This window comes from Podarcis melisellensis (genome assembly GCF_964234715.1).
Source record: "Podarcis melisellensis genome assembly, chromosome: 16".
NCBI lineage: Eukaryota > Metazoa > Chordata > Lepidosauria > Squamata > Lacertidae > Podarcis > Podarcis melisellensis.
This window is the reverse complement of record NC_138533.1, coordinates 38,201,051-38,217,464: the sequence shown is the minus strand read 5'-3', so window position 1 is coordinate 38,217,464 and position 16,414 is coordinate 38,201,051. Positions and strand designations below refer to the sequence as shown.

The window sequence follows — 16,414 nt, the reverse complement described above, 5'->3', positions numbered from 1 at the left end:
TTGCTAATGCTCCACCACAGTCTTCCTGCAGCTCACATTTTCTGCCTTTTTAAGCCTTGAGAGTTATTTAACAAACACTTAAACAAAGGGAAGAGGTTTCATACAAATGTAGTAGAACTAATTAACTATCCTCTTAAATAAACCTTTATGCAGAAACTGGTGTCAGGGGTACATTTAAAATTCAGGTTGAAAAACGTCTCAGCATTTCAGTTAATTTTCTCAGAGAATTAACTGGTCTGTGGGTTCCGAATGACACATCCATCACCATCAACTGTGCACGGACGATTGAGGTGTTATTGCTACACTAGTGCTAATCAGGTGTTCTTTACAAGGAGATGCAGTCAATAAGTTGCCTCCAGAGACTCGCCTTTGCCATAATCTTGGGCTTCCCTGAAGCCTGCCTCTGTGTGGATGGTGAGGCTCCACACTCACTTCAGAACTTTGGAAACAGAGGGAATGATATTTGGGTGAGTACTGGCTGTTCAAACACTATCCCCCAAAGCAAGCTTTTGCCTGATTATATGCAGGAATGCTTTAAAGATTGAGATACAGTTCAGCGGTGCCAGGAGGATTTACAAGTCTCCAAGCAAAAGCACCAGCCCTCCCAAATATTGACGCTGGACAAGTCAAAGCAGTTCACTGACATCACCAGACCCTGTGCTTCCTCTCTGCCTCAGCCAGCAAGTTCTGGTCTTGGTGTGGCAGAGACTGCAGCCAAAACTAATTAAGATATCTGCTGTCACCGGCACACTCACGCACCATGTGTTTGAGGCCCAGGAACAAACACCAGCTTCACTCTATTTTCTTGGTGGTCCAGAATGCAATCCTTAAGAAAGAGCCCAGAGATGAAGTGCATATTCCCTAGTTCCCATATCTGTGTTCTGACACTCAAGAATGGTACCTTTGTCACCTACTAATGAGGAATATGGCTTTGATATGTATGGGTGGCACACAGTGAATGTCCAGAATGGGGGCACATTAACATTCAGATGGTGACAAACATGGTTATTCCCAGTCACCTCATCCTCTCTCTCGGCATTTCCATCTATCTCCCAACTTTCCACTGTAGAATTTGATGTGTATGCCCCTCAGGGCAGCAGCTTGCTTTTTGCATGCACATTGGCACTATAATATGCCCTGCACTGAGTTAAACAATTGCTCAATCTAGGGATGAGAAACCTCAGGCTTAGGGGATGAATGAAGTTCCTTGACCTCTGTCCCTGGCCCTCCTGAGCACTCCCCACCAATCCAAATTCTTCAGCATTTTAATGCTATTTATCCTAATAAACACATTTTTGGAAAGTATTCTTTTGCATTTTATCCATATATTCCATATAAAAATAGAACTTCATGAGTCAAACACATAAAAACTGCAGGGTTCCATCCTAGGCCCATTGCTGTTCATTTCTTTTTTTAAAAATAAACAACTTATATGAAGGAATTGAGGGAATGCTCATCAATTTTGCAGATGACGCCAAACTGGGAGGAGTAGCTAATGCAACAGAAGACAGAATTCAAGATGAGCTTCTCCTTAATAGACTGGAGAACTGGGCCCACACTAACAAAATGTATTTCAATAGGGACAAAATTAAGGTCATTTAGTCAGGAAGAATCAGCTGCACAAATTTAAAACACCTGGCTTATCAGTAGTCCATATGAAAAGGATCCAGGGGTCTTAGTAGATCACACACTTAACATGAGTCAAGAGTGTGATGCAGCAGCAAAAAAAGCTAATGCTATTCTAGGCTGCATCAACAGAATTCCAGCATCCCATTCAACGGAAGTCATACTCCCACCCTATTCTGCCTTGCTCAGACCACACCTGGAGTCCTGTGTCCAGTTCTGGGAGCCACAATTTAAGAAGAATATTGATGAGCTGGACCATGTGTAGAGGAGGGCAACCGAGATGATAAAGGGTCTGAAAAGCAAGTCTTATGAGGAATGGTTGAGGGAGTTGGGTATTCTGAGTCTGGAAAAGGAGAGACTGAGAGGAGATAGCCATCTTCAAACATATAAAGGGCTCACCATACAAATAATTAACACTATAGTTGTTTACATGGACAAACAAGCAACTGTTAGGCAGAATGAAAGATTGGGAGTAGGAATAAAATACTCACCAAGAATGGTCTGCCTTTTCTCTGCAGGGGAAAGGTTGAAGACATTGGCTTGCTCTCCTGAGTCAGATATGTAATAGGTTTCAATATCAATAGAGAATTTCTCCACAAATGGGCATGTATACCTGAGAAAGAAATAGCATCAGGGAAGCTTAACCTAAAGCTTCTTCACACCAAAGTGCTTCAAAAAATAATTTGAACACCCACATAAATACAGGTGCTTTTCTTCCAGAAGAGAGTGGGGGCGGGGGAGCCTCAATGACTTATAGTGTAGCATAGATTTCATTAGCATCTTAGTTTTCATAAGATGAACATCCAGCATTCGCTAACTTGGCAAAAAAAGAGTCAGTCTTGCTGCCCTGCAAATGCTGACTCTGAGATACAACTGTTTCCTCTTCTGGACATGAGAGCCGTCAAAAGAAGTTGCAAAGGAGTCACCTAAATTTGCCACAGGCAGCAGTGCCTTTGCATGCCATCTCTTCAACCACAATTTTGTTAGTTGCTTGAAGTATTTAGAACCTGTCTTTTGAAGGTTAAAGGTAAAGATACGCCAACCATTAGGTCCAGTCATGGAAGATTCTGGGGTTGCGCGCCCATCTCACTCCATAGGCCGAGGGAGCCGGCGTTTGTCCGCTGACAGCTTCCAGCTCACGTGGCCTGCATTACTAAGCCACTTCTGGCAAATCACAGCAGCGCATAGAAACACCGTTTACCTTCCCGCCAGAGCAGCATCTATTTATCTACTTGCACTTGATGTGCTTTTGAACTGCAAGGTGGGCAGGAGCTGGTACCCAACAACCGGAGCTCACCCCCTTCGCAGGGATTCGAACTGCCAACCTTCCGATCAGCAAGCCCTAGGCTCTGTGGTTTAGACCACAGCGCCACCCGCGTCCCTTCTTCTGAAGGTTATAAATACTTTAAACAAAAACGTAAGTGCTGGATCAGCCCAGTGGTGCATCTAGGCATATTGTCTCTGTCATTGGAGGCATATCATAGCCATTATAGCCTTCTCCTCCATGGATCTGACTAATTCTCTTTTAAAGATCATCCAAGTTGGAGCTGTGTACTTTGTTGTGTCTGTCTGGAATCTTCCAAACATTCAGCTTCATTTGATGTCTATGAGTTCTAATGTTATAGGAGAGGGCTAAAAACGTTTCTCTATCCGCTGAATATTTTATGTCATGTCTCCTCTTACTCATCTTGGGTTGTATGCAACTAAGCCCTACTCAGAGTAGGCCCACTGAAGTGAATGAACCTAAGTTAGTCATGCCCATTCAGTGAGTTTAATTCTGTGTATGACTAGTATTGAATACCATCTCTTTTCTCTAAACTAAAAATACCTAAAAATAAATAATTAACTATGCCGGTTCAAGAGATGGCATGCAAAGGCACCACTAGGGATTGGTTTCTCTCAGCTTCTCATTTTTTCCCCCAGACTTCTTCCCCCACTCCACAATGTTAAATTCAGTTCTCCACATTTCCACAGTAATTTTCAAAGGAAATCCTCCTGAAATTTCATCAGCGTTTTAGAGGGAATATATTTTAGTATACAAATTTCTGCAGTTTTGACTAATATGTACATTTTTGCAATCAATTTCCTCTAATATAAGGCTTTATATTAAAGTAATATACTACTTTATATTAGACAATATGCTACTTTAATTAATGTATATACATTTGTATATACACTACTTTTGTGCACACTTTTCCCCAAAAGAGCATTTTATACACAATATTTGGTGGAGAACTGCACAACAAAATTAGAAGAAGTGAGAGTTTTGAAGAACAATTGAGTTTTGAATCACACATTGGTTTGAGAAGTGCAAATTAGATAATTTCTCATTAAAATGCAAAAAATTGAAGTTCTCCCCTCATTCTCAGGCACCACTGCCACCTGTGGCAAAGTCAGACAACTCCTTTAGCATGAGCGAAATATCAAGACGTGCACATGCCCTTGAATCCATGTGTGGTGAAGGTTAATTAAAACGACAAGGAGGGTGTTTATTTTACCTGTTATCTTCATATCTCCATTTTACAAAATGGGACTTTTTGTGGCCTATCTACCACATAGAGCTGTTGTTAATACAAGCCAATGTCAACTGTTAAGTGAGCTACAGAAATGAAAAGCTCTTATAAGAGGTAGTACCTTGTCCTTGTATAAGGATACGCATTCCATGACTCCTCCTCGACTCTTAAAGCTGCCTTTGGCAGTATAGACCGAAACCAACTGGGGATATGCATACCAATATGGTATACTTTGTGGGTATACTGCCCATTGCCACCAGGACCATCTGTGTATGGTCTGTTTTCCAAAATCTCTACACCACTGCCTTCACCACATGTCTCTTCTCGGCTCTTTTTCTGAAATTACAAAATAAAACAGGGTGAGCAGATTCAACATTGCCCCATGCTGAATCAATCGAGACCTGCCACCAGGTACCACTGTGGTAAATCAGGATCTTCAGAGCTGTTTAGTTAGCCATATCACCAAGGCAGACCTCTTGGTTTAGCTGTGCCTCCGCGCCTGCCTCCATCTTCATCACCACCTGCAACAAGCATTTACTTATACATACTGTAACTGTATTTGTTCACACCCATCCACTGTTAGTCCTACTTTTGACCATCTCTGTTCTCTTTCCATTGCCAACATTGTAAGCTCCTTGGGGCGAGGATCTGGGTTTGTTTGGTTTTTGTTTATGGGTAAATGTGTGTGCATTAGAGTAAGGTTGAATACTGCTTCTCCACATTTTAAAATGACCATTCATGTCTTGCAAAAGTGGTGGGACCTTTTTTGGGGGAGGAGTGGAGTCAGGAGATCCCTATTGTCCTCAAAAAGTTAGTGTTTCCAGAGTACCCTGAGAAGAAGGATCTGGGGACTGTCCCCGGGAAACGGGGATGTCTGGTAACCCTAGCACAGTATCTGTAAGTTTACTTCCATGGAGCACATAGCGCTGGGGGGCTTCCTATTAATTGGGAAAATGTTTCATGGAAAATAATCAAGTCACACCCCTTTCAGTACTGTGATCTATGATTCCACCAGCTACTATGAATTTAAAACACCACCACCATAAGAACCCTAATCATGGTTCTCTCATGTTATGTCAAGTTGCTCCCTAAAATTCACCATAATCCATAACTTTGCTGCCCTGAGTCCTGGCATCCCTAGCTGCTGCCATCAGATGTTGCCCCATCTAGAGGAAGACATGGGTTGTATGTAGAGTGCCCTCTCTTGCTTCTAGGACGAAGGCAGCTTTCCTACAAACTGAGTCCTTACAGGTGGATACATACCTTGGCTCTGCCACTCCTGTTGACCCTTCATGGTGATAAAAAAGACAGAAAGCTAGCACAAAGTTAAGAAAGAAGAGAATGTGTCTTTCTTGAAACATCCTGAGGGAAAAGGTTTCATCAACCTGCAAATCCAGTTTGGAAATGTTAGAGGTGAGTTACATCTAATTTTTTATCGTGCACACCTACTCTAATTATAAGGGAAAATCCCGTCATCCTCCCAGTGCCCATCAAAAGATTTCTAGGGCAGATGGTGACACAGATCTATCCTGGCTAAAATAATAGCATTAAATTACTTGTAACGGGGAACCCAGAGGAGCAGATGCGCTACGATTAGCAAGAATGGCAGTTACTTAAAGGCTCTTATTAAAATAAATCTCTGGGAATAAACATGGAATGGGACATAGCACATGACCTCATGTAAGCAGTTATGGAAAAACAATTCTGGTGGATGTCATTGAAGCATCACACATCCCTGTTGGTATCACCAGCTCTTCACAACAGAAAATGAAAAGCCACAAACAGCTGAACAAAAACAGATTGTGTCATAGTCTTTTGGATCCACTTCAGCCTTTCCTCCAACTAAATATGCAGGTCAATGAGGGAACCCCAATTAAATAGACAAGTCACCAAGGTGGTTCTAATGGCCCCTGTTATTCTGGTATATTGCAGAAGCACAATAAAGAATTTATATGGCTGCCAATTACAGCTTTCCAGGATGTTTCCACACAGTAGTACTCAAATACTTGCACACTGTTTTGTGACATTTTGGTTGTCTGAATTTTGGAAATTTTCTTAAGGGCCAACATGGCTACCTTTACTTTTATGCGACACAATTTTTCTGTAAAGAGATTTAGTAGGGTATAATAACTTCCCCGAGTATTCTGTAACAAGCACTTCCAAATTCTCTCACAAATACGACTTTATTGGAGGTGTTCTCTGTGTGGGAGCCTGTGGAATGTTTTCGCCTGGCACCTAAAGATATGCAACAAAGGTGTCAGCTGAACCTCCCTGGGGAGAGCATTCCACAAGTGGGGAGCCACTGCAGAAAAGGCCCATTCTCATGTTGCCACCCCCTGGACCTCCATACCCACCAAATGTCCCATTTTAAGAGGGGCACTCCAGATCACAGAAGCTAATCCTGGCTTCTGTTTGGATCCTGGAATGTCCCATTATTTGCACTGGACCAAAATATGCTCTGGCACTCTGGCACAAGTCAGCAGGATTGCACCAGAGCTGGCATGACCCTGCTGACGAGTGTCAGAGTGCCTTCTAGTCCAGCGCTCTGGCAATCATCAGCAGGGGCACGCCAAAGTGTCTTCTGGTCCAGCGCTCTGGCACAACTCTGCTGACGATCGCAAAAGTGCTGGACCAGAAGGCATGCCCCTCCTAGCGTCCCAATTTTGGGACGAAAATGGACCTCTCGTGGGGGAGATACATAAAGAAGAGCCTCAGATGATGATTACAGGGACTGCAGTAGTTCATATGGCGAGAGGCAGTCCTTGAGGTCCTGAGTTGTTTAAGGCTTTATAGATCAAAACCAGCACTTTGAATTGAGCCCAGAAACTAACTAGCAGCCTGTGCATTCGGGCCAGGATTGGCATTATATGCTTAAACCATCTTGCCCGGTGAGTAACCTGTCAGCCCAAGTCTGCTGCACCTGATATTTCTGAACCATCTTCAGAGGCAGTGCCACATATAACGCGTTGCAATCATTTCCCCAAGATTAACTGGGAAAAGGGACTAAAGGTAATTGGCTTTTAAATTAAATAGGATCAGGAACTAAGTTTTATCTGGTAGCCTTATGCAAACCTGTGCAACTGTCAACTAAAGAGATAGTAACCTTATTACAACAAATATAAGTCTTAATGGAGCACTAATAAATTGAAGTATAGTATTAGCTTTATCATACCTTTGTAGTTTATAATAAATAAATAATATATTGTTACTTTTATTAAATTAGGTTGAGTTTGAACATCTAAACTACCACAGCTGCTGGAATATAGCTAATGGTGTTGGAAAACAATAAATTATAGACATTTGATTGTAGCGATTAAAAGAAGAATCAACAGTGGCAAATATAGGCAGAGAACCAGCTTTTAAAGAAATAGGTGGCTCTTTCCACACAACCACCACATTTTTGTGGTTTCATCAAACTGGTTAAGGACACTTCTGAAAACAGCTGGATTTATATCAATCAATCAAACCTTTATTGCATTAGCATACAGCCATAGCAAGATAAGACAAAAATGCTAGAGACAAGCAACCAAACAAAATTCAAAGCGATATTACTGGTGTTATGACATTTAAATTACCCTAAGACAATAATGTAGAGATATAGTTGCCAGCGCCGGGAATCTAAAATGCGGATGTATATAAAGCATATAATGGCCCCAAAAAGGGCTCAGCACATTAGGTTAAAAGGTAATAAAAAGAATTCAAACAGGTCCAGGTCTAGGACACACTACCCAATCAGAGTAGCCCTGAGTTTCAAAGCCTGCACTATAAAGATTGCCACCCCACGTGAAATTTGGGGATTTGCGTCCACAAGAAGCGATTTCAAACAGTCTTCCTTAGATGTGATGGTGGATGGGATCATTATGGGTGGAATGATTGCATGTTGTTGCAGATTTGAAATGTATTCAGGGGAGGGGAGATAAAGAGGAATACACGTTAGAAGATATTGTTTATTGGAATAGAGAAGTCTGGGTTCAATCCCTTCTCAACTATGAATCTCACTGCTCACTATATCAAACCTAAACCTACCTCACAGGGCTGATGGGAAAATAAAATCAGGAAACGTGAACTACCCTGTAAAATGGAAATGCTAGCTTTGTTTGCAGGTTTACAATCAAAAGACAAAGCAAGGGAGAAATGAAAGGGGAAGGGAAGTCACTTGGGAAACCTAGGATTAAAATGCACTTAAATGTAGTAAGAAAAGAGAGCTGCACAAACCCGGGGAGATAATAGCTGAGCCAGGCATTTGCCTAGATTTTTAAACCAGATGAAAATAATTGTTCTCCCGTTTACTGTAGATTACAGCGTACAGAGCAACCTTTCAAAGATAGTCAAGTTAGACAACATTTACAATCAGCTCAGCACTTTTGTTTCCATGGATCGCTGAGATGTATTTTGCTTCAAATGAAAGGCTTGCAGCCTTGCGCCGATATATAATCCAAAGTCTGACAGCAATATACTCACGAAATAAAACCTGTTGCTTATAAATAGCCAAATCACAACAACATAAAGGCTGTTTGCTAAGAAAATCCTTGCGGTGCAAGAATCATAAGCAAGGTCAAGGCCGTCTTAAGTATATCTGGCACCGTGGTGCAAAGATCCCGCCCCCCCGCCCCCGTTTCCCAGAGTTGCTGACCTTTTTACAGCGCTGCCGGCAGCTTTGCGGGGCTGGAGGGCGGCTCCTCCAGCGGAGAAGAGGCGGAGGCTTTGGGTGCGGCACTGCTTCAGCGAGGCAGGCAAGGGTGGCGAGCTGATACCGGGAGGTGCTGTGCCCAGCCTCCACCTCTTCCCTGGCGCCCGTACCGCGGTGACCACGGCAGGCGGAGGGTCCAGGCACCGTGCTGCTTCAGCGCAGCATGGCGGAGATGGGTGAGGGCAGCGAACTGATGCTGGGAGGCGCCGCGTCCAGCCTCTGCCTGTTCCCTGCCGCTCTCCAGAACGTGGCGCCCCGGCACCCCGCACCACTTGCCTCTATGGGCAAGACGCCCCTGAGCAAGGTGTCAATCCAAAGATCAAAAACTTTTTACAGCCTTGTTGATTCCAATGGAAGACAGTTAGCTAGTAGGCAAAGGGAGAGACCACTATCTTTCCCTCAGAGCAGAAAGAATTCATAATGCCTGCATACCCATCATACATTTAAAGCACATTTGAAGTAACCTCCTTGCCATATAATCCTGTAGTTTAAGGGTTCTGGGAATTATAGCTCTGTGAGAGCTAAACTACCATTTCCAGGATTCTTTGTGGAAGGGAATGTGCTTTAAATGTACAGTGGACACTCGGATTGCGAACATGACCCGTGCGGGAGGCACGTTCGCAACCCACAGCATTCGCAACCAGCAGTGCTGCGTCTGCGCATGCGCAGGTTGTGATTCAGTGTTTCTGCACATGCGTGAGCGCCAAAACCCGGAAGTAACCCATTCTGGTACTTCTGAGTTTGGCGCGGTGTGCAACCCAAAAACACGCAACCTGAAGTGTCTGTAACCCAAGGTATGATAGTACTGTTCGTACAAAGCCTGTTAGCATTGACCTCTGGACTGCCAGTTTCCTACCTGTCTCCCTTCCTCAAATTGCCAGCTGTTGCCAACAAGGCTCAGCTCTGTCACTTAGAAAGTCTGCTAGTAGCCAGCTGCTACTTCTGCATGGTACCCAGCCTCAGTCCCGGCCTATGTATTTTCAGCTGCTTTCTCATTGTGTTGGCCTTTCAACTAAGTGAATATGGCAACCAGGTACGCTGGCTTGCCCCCGCGATTGAGGGGGCAGGCGCTGCATGCTGTGCATGCACATGTAATGTGACGATGTGAGCACACCAGGAGGTGTGTGAGAGTGACATGAGCACATTTCACAGTGTGTACACATCATGATGGAATATTGAGGCCTAGAAAACTGGGGGAGGGGCGGGTGCCCCTGAGGACACCAATGCTGCTTATAGCCACCCACATCCCTGTCTAAGGGCTAAAGCTATATTCTCCATCAAAATTGTGAGTTTTGATAAGAAGTTAATGGTCCTACACATCCTTTGCCATCTGTCAATATCCTTCTTGGTGTATGGCATTTGTTAATAACCAAAGAGTCAATGAAAGTTGTTTGGAAATAACTGTTCTGTACTTCTGAGCAAGAATTCTGAGCATAAGGGCAGTACTATTATTTTTAGCACATAATGGAAACAATGTTCCTGTTGACACAACTTCAGATTGCTTTGGCCTTGTGAGCTACAGCAGCACATGACTAGCACATGGCTAACTCATGCTCACTTTGTTATCTGCTATATTGACCTTGAATTCTTACTAAGAAGTGCTGTTCCCCCATGTTTTGAACTTCTAAATTGGACTTTTCTCTTCTGTGACATTTTGGATTCACCCTTGCTCCATTTCTTTGTGCACAGACCCACACTGTGCATTTGAAGCACATCCAACACACTTGACCTCCCCCAAAGAATCATGGGAACTGTAGTTTGCTAAGGGTCCAGGGAATTGAAACTAAGTGAGAGGAACCTACAGTTCCCAGGATTCTTTGGGGGAAGCATGTGCTTTGAATGTATGTTGGGTGTGCTTTGAATGTATGGAGTAGATCTGCCCTCTAAGTCTAAGGTACTACAGTATCTGCTCAGCTTCTAAGGTTCATTTCAGAACACAAGTATAACCTTTATCATAGTAAACATAAGAATTTTCGTTGTACCAGGTCAAATTGGTAATAAAATTCATAAAGCCATGACTATCTACCTGCCTTCTACCCAACTTTGTACTGCTTCTAAATATTTTCCCTTGATGCTTCACTTCTCTATAGCCCCAGCCATTTCCCTTTTGTATATTTACATGCAATCATCATGTTTTGTCATTGAGTAATTGCAGTGTAAGTGAATGAGTTGACAGGGTACCATAAATTGCTGTCTACTATAATAGGCAAATTTGTGTTTATTACAGAACACAGTTCTGCCATGGGAGGGGGAGTGGAGAGGAGAGAACAATAGGAAAAAAGAATATGAAGAGTCCCTCCTCACCACTGAGGTTCTAGGAGTCTCATTTTGGCCACTGAAAACTTCCAACCTGTAACCTGCTCAGAGAACTCTTCCCACACAGACTCATCTGCTGCACATTTGCCACCAATCCCACCCTGTCTATTGCAAAAAAAATCTGGACGCATTCTAAGGCACGTTATCAGTTCATGTAGGGTGCTTTCCAAATCTGGAGCCCATGAACTGAGAGTATTCCCTGCAACTAGGGATGGAATCCCACACTGCTGTGTAGTGCTTCTGGTTTTACTCCAGAATTGGGCGGCGGCGGGGGGGGGGGGTGTTATTAACACATCTAAGTTTTCAGTCTCTCTTATTCTGCTTCTTTATATTGAATGTTGTTAACTTTTTAACTAATAATGTTCCAGTATGTGTGTCCAATTCCTGCCAATACTCAGCTACCTTGCTTCAATTAACAAATGACTAATAAATTCACTTTCTTATTTTATACCCATTTTGTTCAGATATTCCAGAATTATCTATTTGGGATCCAATGGAACTAATATACCAGTATACTGCACTGCCTCAGGGAGGTCAGCTCAGGTAGCAAATAAGGCATTGAGTTGGGTCCTTAGCCTAATGAGTACCATACTAAAGAAGTCTGGGGTGTGTATGTCTCTATCCGGGAGCCCACAAAGGGGATAATGGGCCATAGCAACCCTCCAAAATGGCGGCCATGGTGGGATTGCCCTGTCTGGTGTATGTCATAGGATGACCCCTTAATCCAGGACCGACCCAGCCAATTAATCAATCAGCATGCGGGCGGGTTGACCCAGGATACACAACCAATGCCTTCACCAAAGACTACTTACATCTGTAGTCAATAAAGTTGTGGCCTATTTTAACCCAATACCAATGTCCTGTGTCTTATTTATCTCCCTTGTCCTGCCCTGTGCTGGCTGAACACTTCCTGCACCTGGAAACCATCTTTCTTCCGTTGCAGAATTAAGGCAGCAAACATGGGATTTCTAAGCAATCTCCATTCCAAGTACTGACCAGACCCAGACCTGCTCTACTTGAGCAAGGTGATTGTAGATGTATTTTCAGATCAGGCTCTTGAAGTGCAGGTATGCATGTAATAGAATCCTATGAAGTATGGACAGTAGCATCACATAATCTTCTGCCATATATTTTGGAAAGTTGCTTGTCTGTTGGCTATGCATATGGACATCTCTTAAAATATCATAATCAAGTTTTGCATGATGGTTCCCGAGATCAAGGAGGAGGTCTTTATCTATGTTTGGATACAACTGGGGACCTTTTGACTCAATAAGGCTTGAAAGACAGAACATTTCAAAATTGCACTGATTTTAACCACTGATGTCAAAACTGCATTGATTTGTTACTTTCTCAGAATTCCCGAGCAACACCAGGAAGTTGCTGATTGCTATTAAAGCAGAAAACTGAAGGAAAGTAGGATAGATTGAAATAATAGTTTCCTCCTTTCCTCTCCCATTTAGAGCTTTAGAGCTGCATCTCCTGGATAGATAGATGGTTGCTTAATGTATTGTAATTGTCTGAAATGCTGGTGTGAGCAAAAGGAAACAGCAACCAGCCAGCCTCAAACACTCCAGTCAGTATGTGCCTGTTGCAACAGTAAGATTTGTGAAGTCTAGCAGCATTTGAGAGGCACGAATAAATGGGATGACAACAGACAGCTAGGCTTGCAGCTTCTTGTGCTGGGAGCTGTAATTAAGTAAAATCTTAAAAACAGAATGCTACCGACAGTTATTGCCTGAATTACATGCAACTAAGACACAGTTGATTTTCAATTGGTTTTTACATTGCAAGCTCTCTTAGATAACAATAACTCCTACTTGTGCGGCAGCAGTCATTTGCACGCATATAGGAGTACCTGTTTTATCCTGGGCTGTCTGTTTCCATGATGTGAGTAAGACCTGGGTATCATTAACCACTTCTTTTGAATCATTCAATCTGACATGCAATTCATTAGGAGCAATACATCTACAGTGCTGTCTGCTTTCTGATGCGAGTATAGAGACAATGACAAGACCAACTATCTTTATGTCACACCATTTTTCAGTATTTGAAGTGCTCCAGAATTATCAAAGTGGAGGGCACTACTGAGGGAGGATTGGAGCAGGTTTATCCTCCCCATATTTTGGATCATCTGCAATTATTTCCTAGGAACACCTGTATTCCAGGTCAATTCACAGACTATTGTTACAAACAAGTAGTCATATGTAATAAATATGCATGTTAAATAAGTCACAACACTGGAACATGGATACACCTCTTATACTAAGTCAGTTCACTGGTCCATGAACTATGTAGCCAAGATATGTACCTCCCCTATGGAACATCACCAGTATATTAGCTAAAGCCAGTATGGTCTAGCAGTGGATAAGACACTGGAGGCTCAGGGAGTCTGGAGTTCAGATCCCCACTTAGACATAAAACACATCATCACTGGGTGGTTTTTGCCTTGTTGCTCGAAAATGGGCCTGGGTTCAATCCTTGGTACTTTCAGATGGGGCTAGGAAAGATCTGCCTGAGAGGAGGGTTACTGCTAATCAATGTAGACAGTACTAAACTTGGTGGACTAACGTCTGGCACAGCAAAAAGCAGCTTCCTATGTTCCTAAGGCGATTAATTCCTTCTCTATCTCTCTGACTAATTCACAAAGAGTTCTTGTGAAGTTAAAACAGGGTAACTTGAAGGAAGAAAAGGGAACAAAGGAAGCTGCCTTATTTGTACAAGCCACAGCAGCCTATATTCAACAATTGTTGCATGTTCTATTTGTAACATTTGGTAAACGTAAAGGCGCTGTGGTCTAAACCACTGAGCCTCCTGGGCTTGCTGATCGAAGGTCGGCAGTCCGAATCTGCACGATGGGGTGAGCTCCTGTTGCTCTGTCCCACTTCCTGCCAACCTAGCAGTTTGAAAGCATACTAGTGCAAGTAGATAAATAGGTACTGCTGCAGCAGGAAGGTAAATGGTGTTTCTGTGCGCTCTGGCTTCCATCACTGTGTTCCGTTGTGCCAGAAGTGGTTTAGTCCTGTTGGCCACATGACCTGGAAAGCTGTCTGTGGAAAAATGCCAGCTCCCTTGGCCTGAAAATGAGATGAGCGCTGCACCCCATAGTCACCTTAGACTGGACCTAACTGTCCAGGGATCCTTTACCTTTATTTACCTACCTATGTTGGGTTGTATCCAATGTTAGCTCTATTCAAAGGAGAACCAGTGAAATTAGCAGACAAGATTAACTTTTCCATGCATTCTTTTCCATGCATCTATTCTGAAGAAGACTAGCACTGGACACAACCCAATTTGTTTTTATATACATATTGTACATTATGTAGTCTTCCCTGAGTGTAAGAACAGAGAAAACCAGAAACCTAAATAAAATACAATATACAAAAGTATTCACTTCTATTGCCTTCAAAAGCTAATTTAAGCTTTGTTTCATTGCACTCCATCTCTTTACCATTCATCATCACTAATGCAGAAAGATACTGATCAGAATTTAAAACAATGCTTATAGCTCAAAATAAAAAGAATCGTTAAAGGGGATTTCCTTGTTTGTCTGCTAGTTATCATATTCATCTACATTTAAGGTTTACTACCCCCCCACCCTGTTTTTGTTTTAGTTATCCAGCCAGCATCCCGTTATAGACAGAAGCAGCCTTAAGCTCCAGCATCTGTTTCCATAGCAATGGATTTGCATCAGCAACCCAATGGATTTGGTTCAGGCCAGCCTTGGTCAGTTTTCTGCGTAGCACAAAAATTGCTAGCACTAATAACAAATTGAATGATGTCACTGGCTACCACACACAAGATCTGTGTACGTCATTTGAGTCAAAACATGCATTTTTTTACATACGACACACAAAAATAAGTTGGATTCCATTTGATCCATGTATGATATATTACTTTAGAAAATATAATTAATACAAGGAGGCCACTTAGTAAAAACAGGGGCTAAACTTGAGAAAGGGCTTAGCCCTTAGAGATTTTAGACTAACCTGGCTACAATTTTAAAAACTTATGGCAGTTACACAATAGTAGTATGCTTAAACAGATGACTCTTGAAAAATAATGTCAGAACTCCCTTTCATACTGTTATAGATAAATCCAACATATCTCTACCGTGGCTGCAGTATTGTTATATGTATTAAAATGTACCTTTTCTCTATATATGTTTGCAGAATCTTCAGATTAAAATCAGTTGGGGGGAAAAACAAAACAAAATGAGGCTGTGTAGAGGGGGGTTAACTTTGGCTCAATTCGGTGTTAACTTGAAAATAAGTCCATTTTGTGGTGGTGTTATTAAAATGAATGCTGAAAATTTCCAATAGCTTGCTTATTTATTTATTTTTCAAATAATGTGGTGTTCTCCATTGATGCAGCTTTTGGTGCCCTTTCTACTAGTTACAAGTGAAATCCACAGTCTGGCCAGCCCAATTAAACCACCTGGCTGACAAAAACCTGGGGGGGGGGATCCCATTGTTAATACACTGGGTTCAGTGTGCAGGCCAGAAAAATAGAGGAATGACTCACAGATTCCCAGAGGTAATCTCTGACTCTGGGCAGAGGGGGAAAGATGTACATGTCTGTTGACTCACATTCTTTTTTAAGAGCAGTGCTTTTTTGGTTAAAAAAGTGAGGTTCTGGTACTCATATCTTGATAAAAGTGCTGTAGGTGCCAGTACAGAATGACTGTCATGGAAAGAAAAAAAGAGGTGACAATAATCTAAACTAGTGAGTATTGTCACACACAAAAAGCACTGATTAAGAGTATTATTATTATGGTTTATTTACATGCTGTTTTTCCAGCCCCAATCCCCCCCCAACAAACAGTGAACAGCATATTAAAACAAATATATGGTTTACAGTGCAATAAAACACCATTAATGAAACAAAATACCACTAGTCCAGTGAAAGATCCTTCCCCTATATAAAATTCACCAATTCTCTTTTAAATCAATTTAAGCTATCGCCACATTTTCTGGCAGTAAATTCAGTATATTAATCACTTACTTTATGAAAAAGTATTTTGTCTGCAACAGAGATACAACATAGATTGAGAGGGAGAGTCAGGTTGTAAAATCTAGCAACCAACTGATAGCCATAGATATGTAGAGCTTGGTCAGTGGACAGACTCTATTTACGTTGCAGTTGGCAGCCTTCCAATTACTTTCCAAATCTATGATTTTATGGTGGTCACAAAAGGCTTGTTACTAGTGCATCTGCTGCGCAATCCATGCAACCTTTGCAACTATGAAGGCTCTTTTGGTCCCAGCCCATG

At 42.3% G+C, this 16,414-nt stretch overlaps 1 protein-coding gene across 9 annotated transcripts in view; it reads right to left on the bottom strand.

Annotated features, from left to right (window-relative positions):
• The window catches only part of PITPNM2 (phosphatidylinositol transfer protein membrane associated 2), a 176,416-nt gene that overhangs the window by 69,662 nt on the left and 90,340 nt on the right, over positions 1 to 16,414 (bottom strand). For 8 of the 9 annotated variants that reach the window (XM_081893196.1, XM_081893195.1, XM_081893198.1 and 5 more), the window contains 2 exons: positions 4,261 to 4,475; positions 2,118 to 2,239 (listed from right to left, as the gene is read on the bottom strand). In XM_081893196.1, coding sequence (XP_081749322.1) covers positions 2,118 to 2,239; positions 4,261 to 4,475 — 337 coding nt within the window. Of the gene's footprint in view, positions 1 to 2,117; positions 2,240 to 4,260; positions 4,476 to 5,402; positions 5,420 to 16,414 lie in introns of those variants that run through there. The other variant, XM_081893200.1, reaches the window with a different exon arrangement.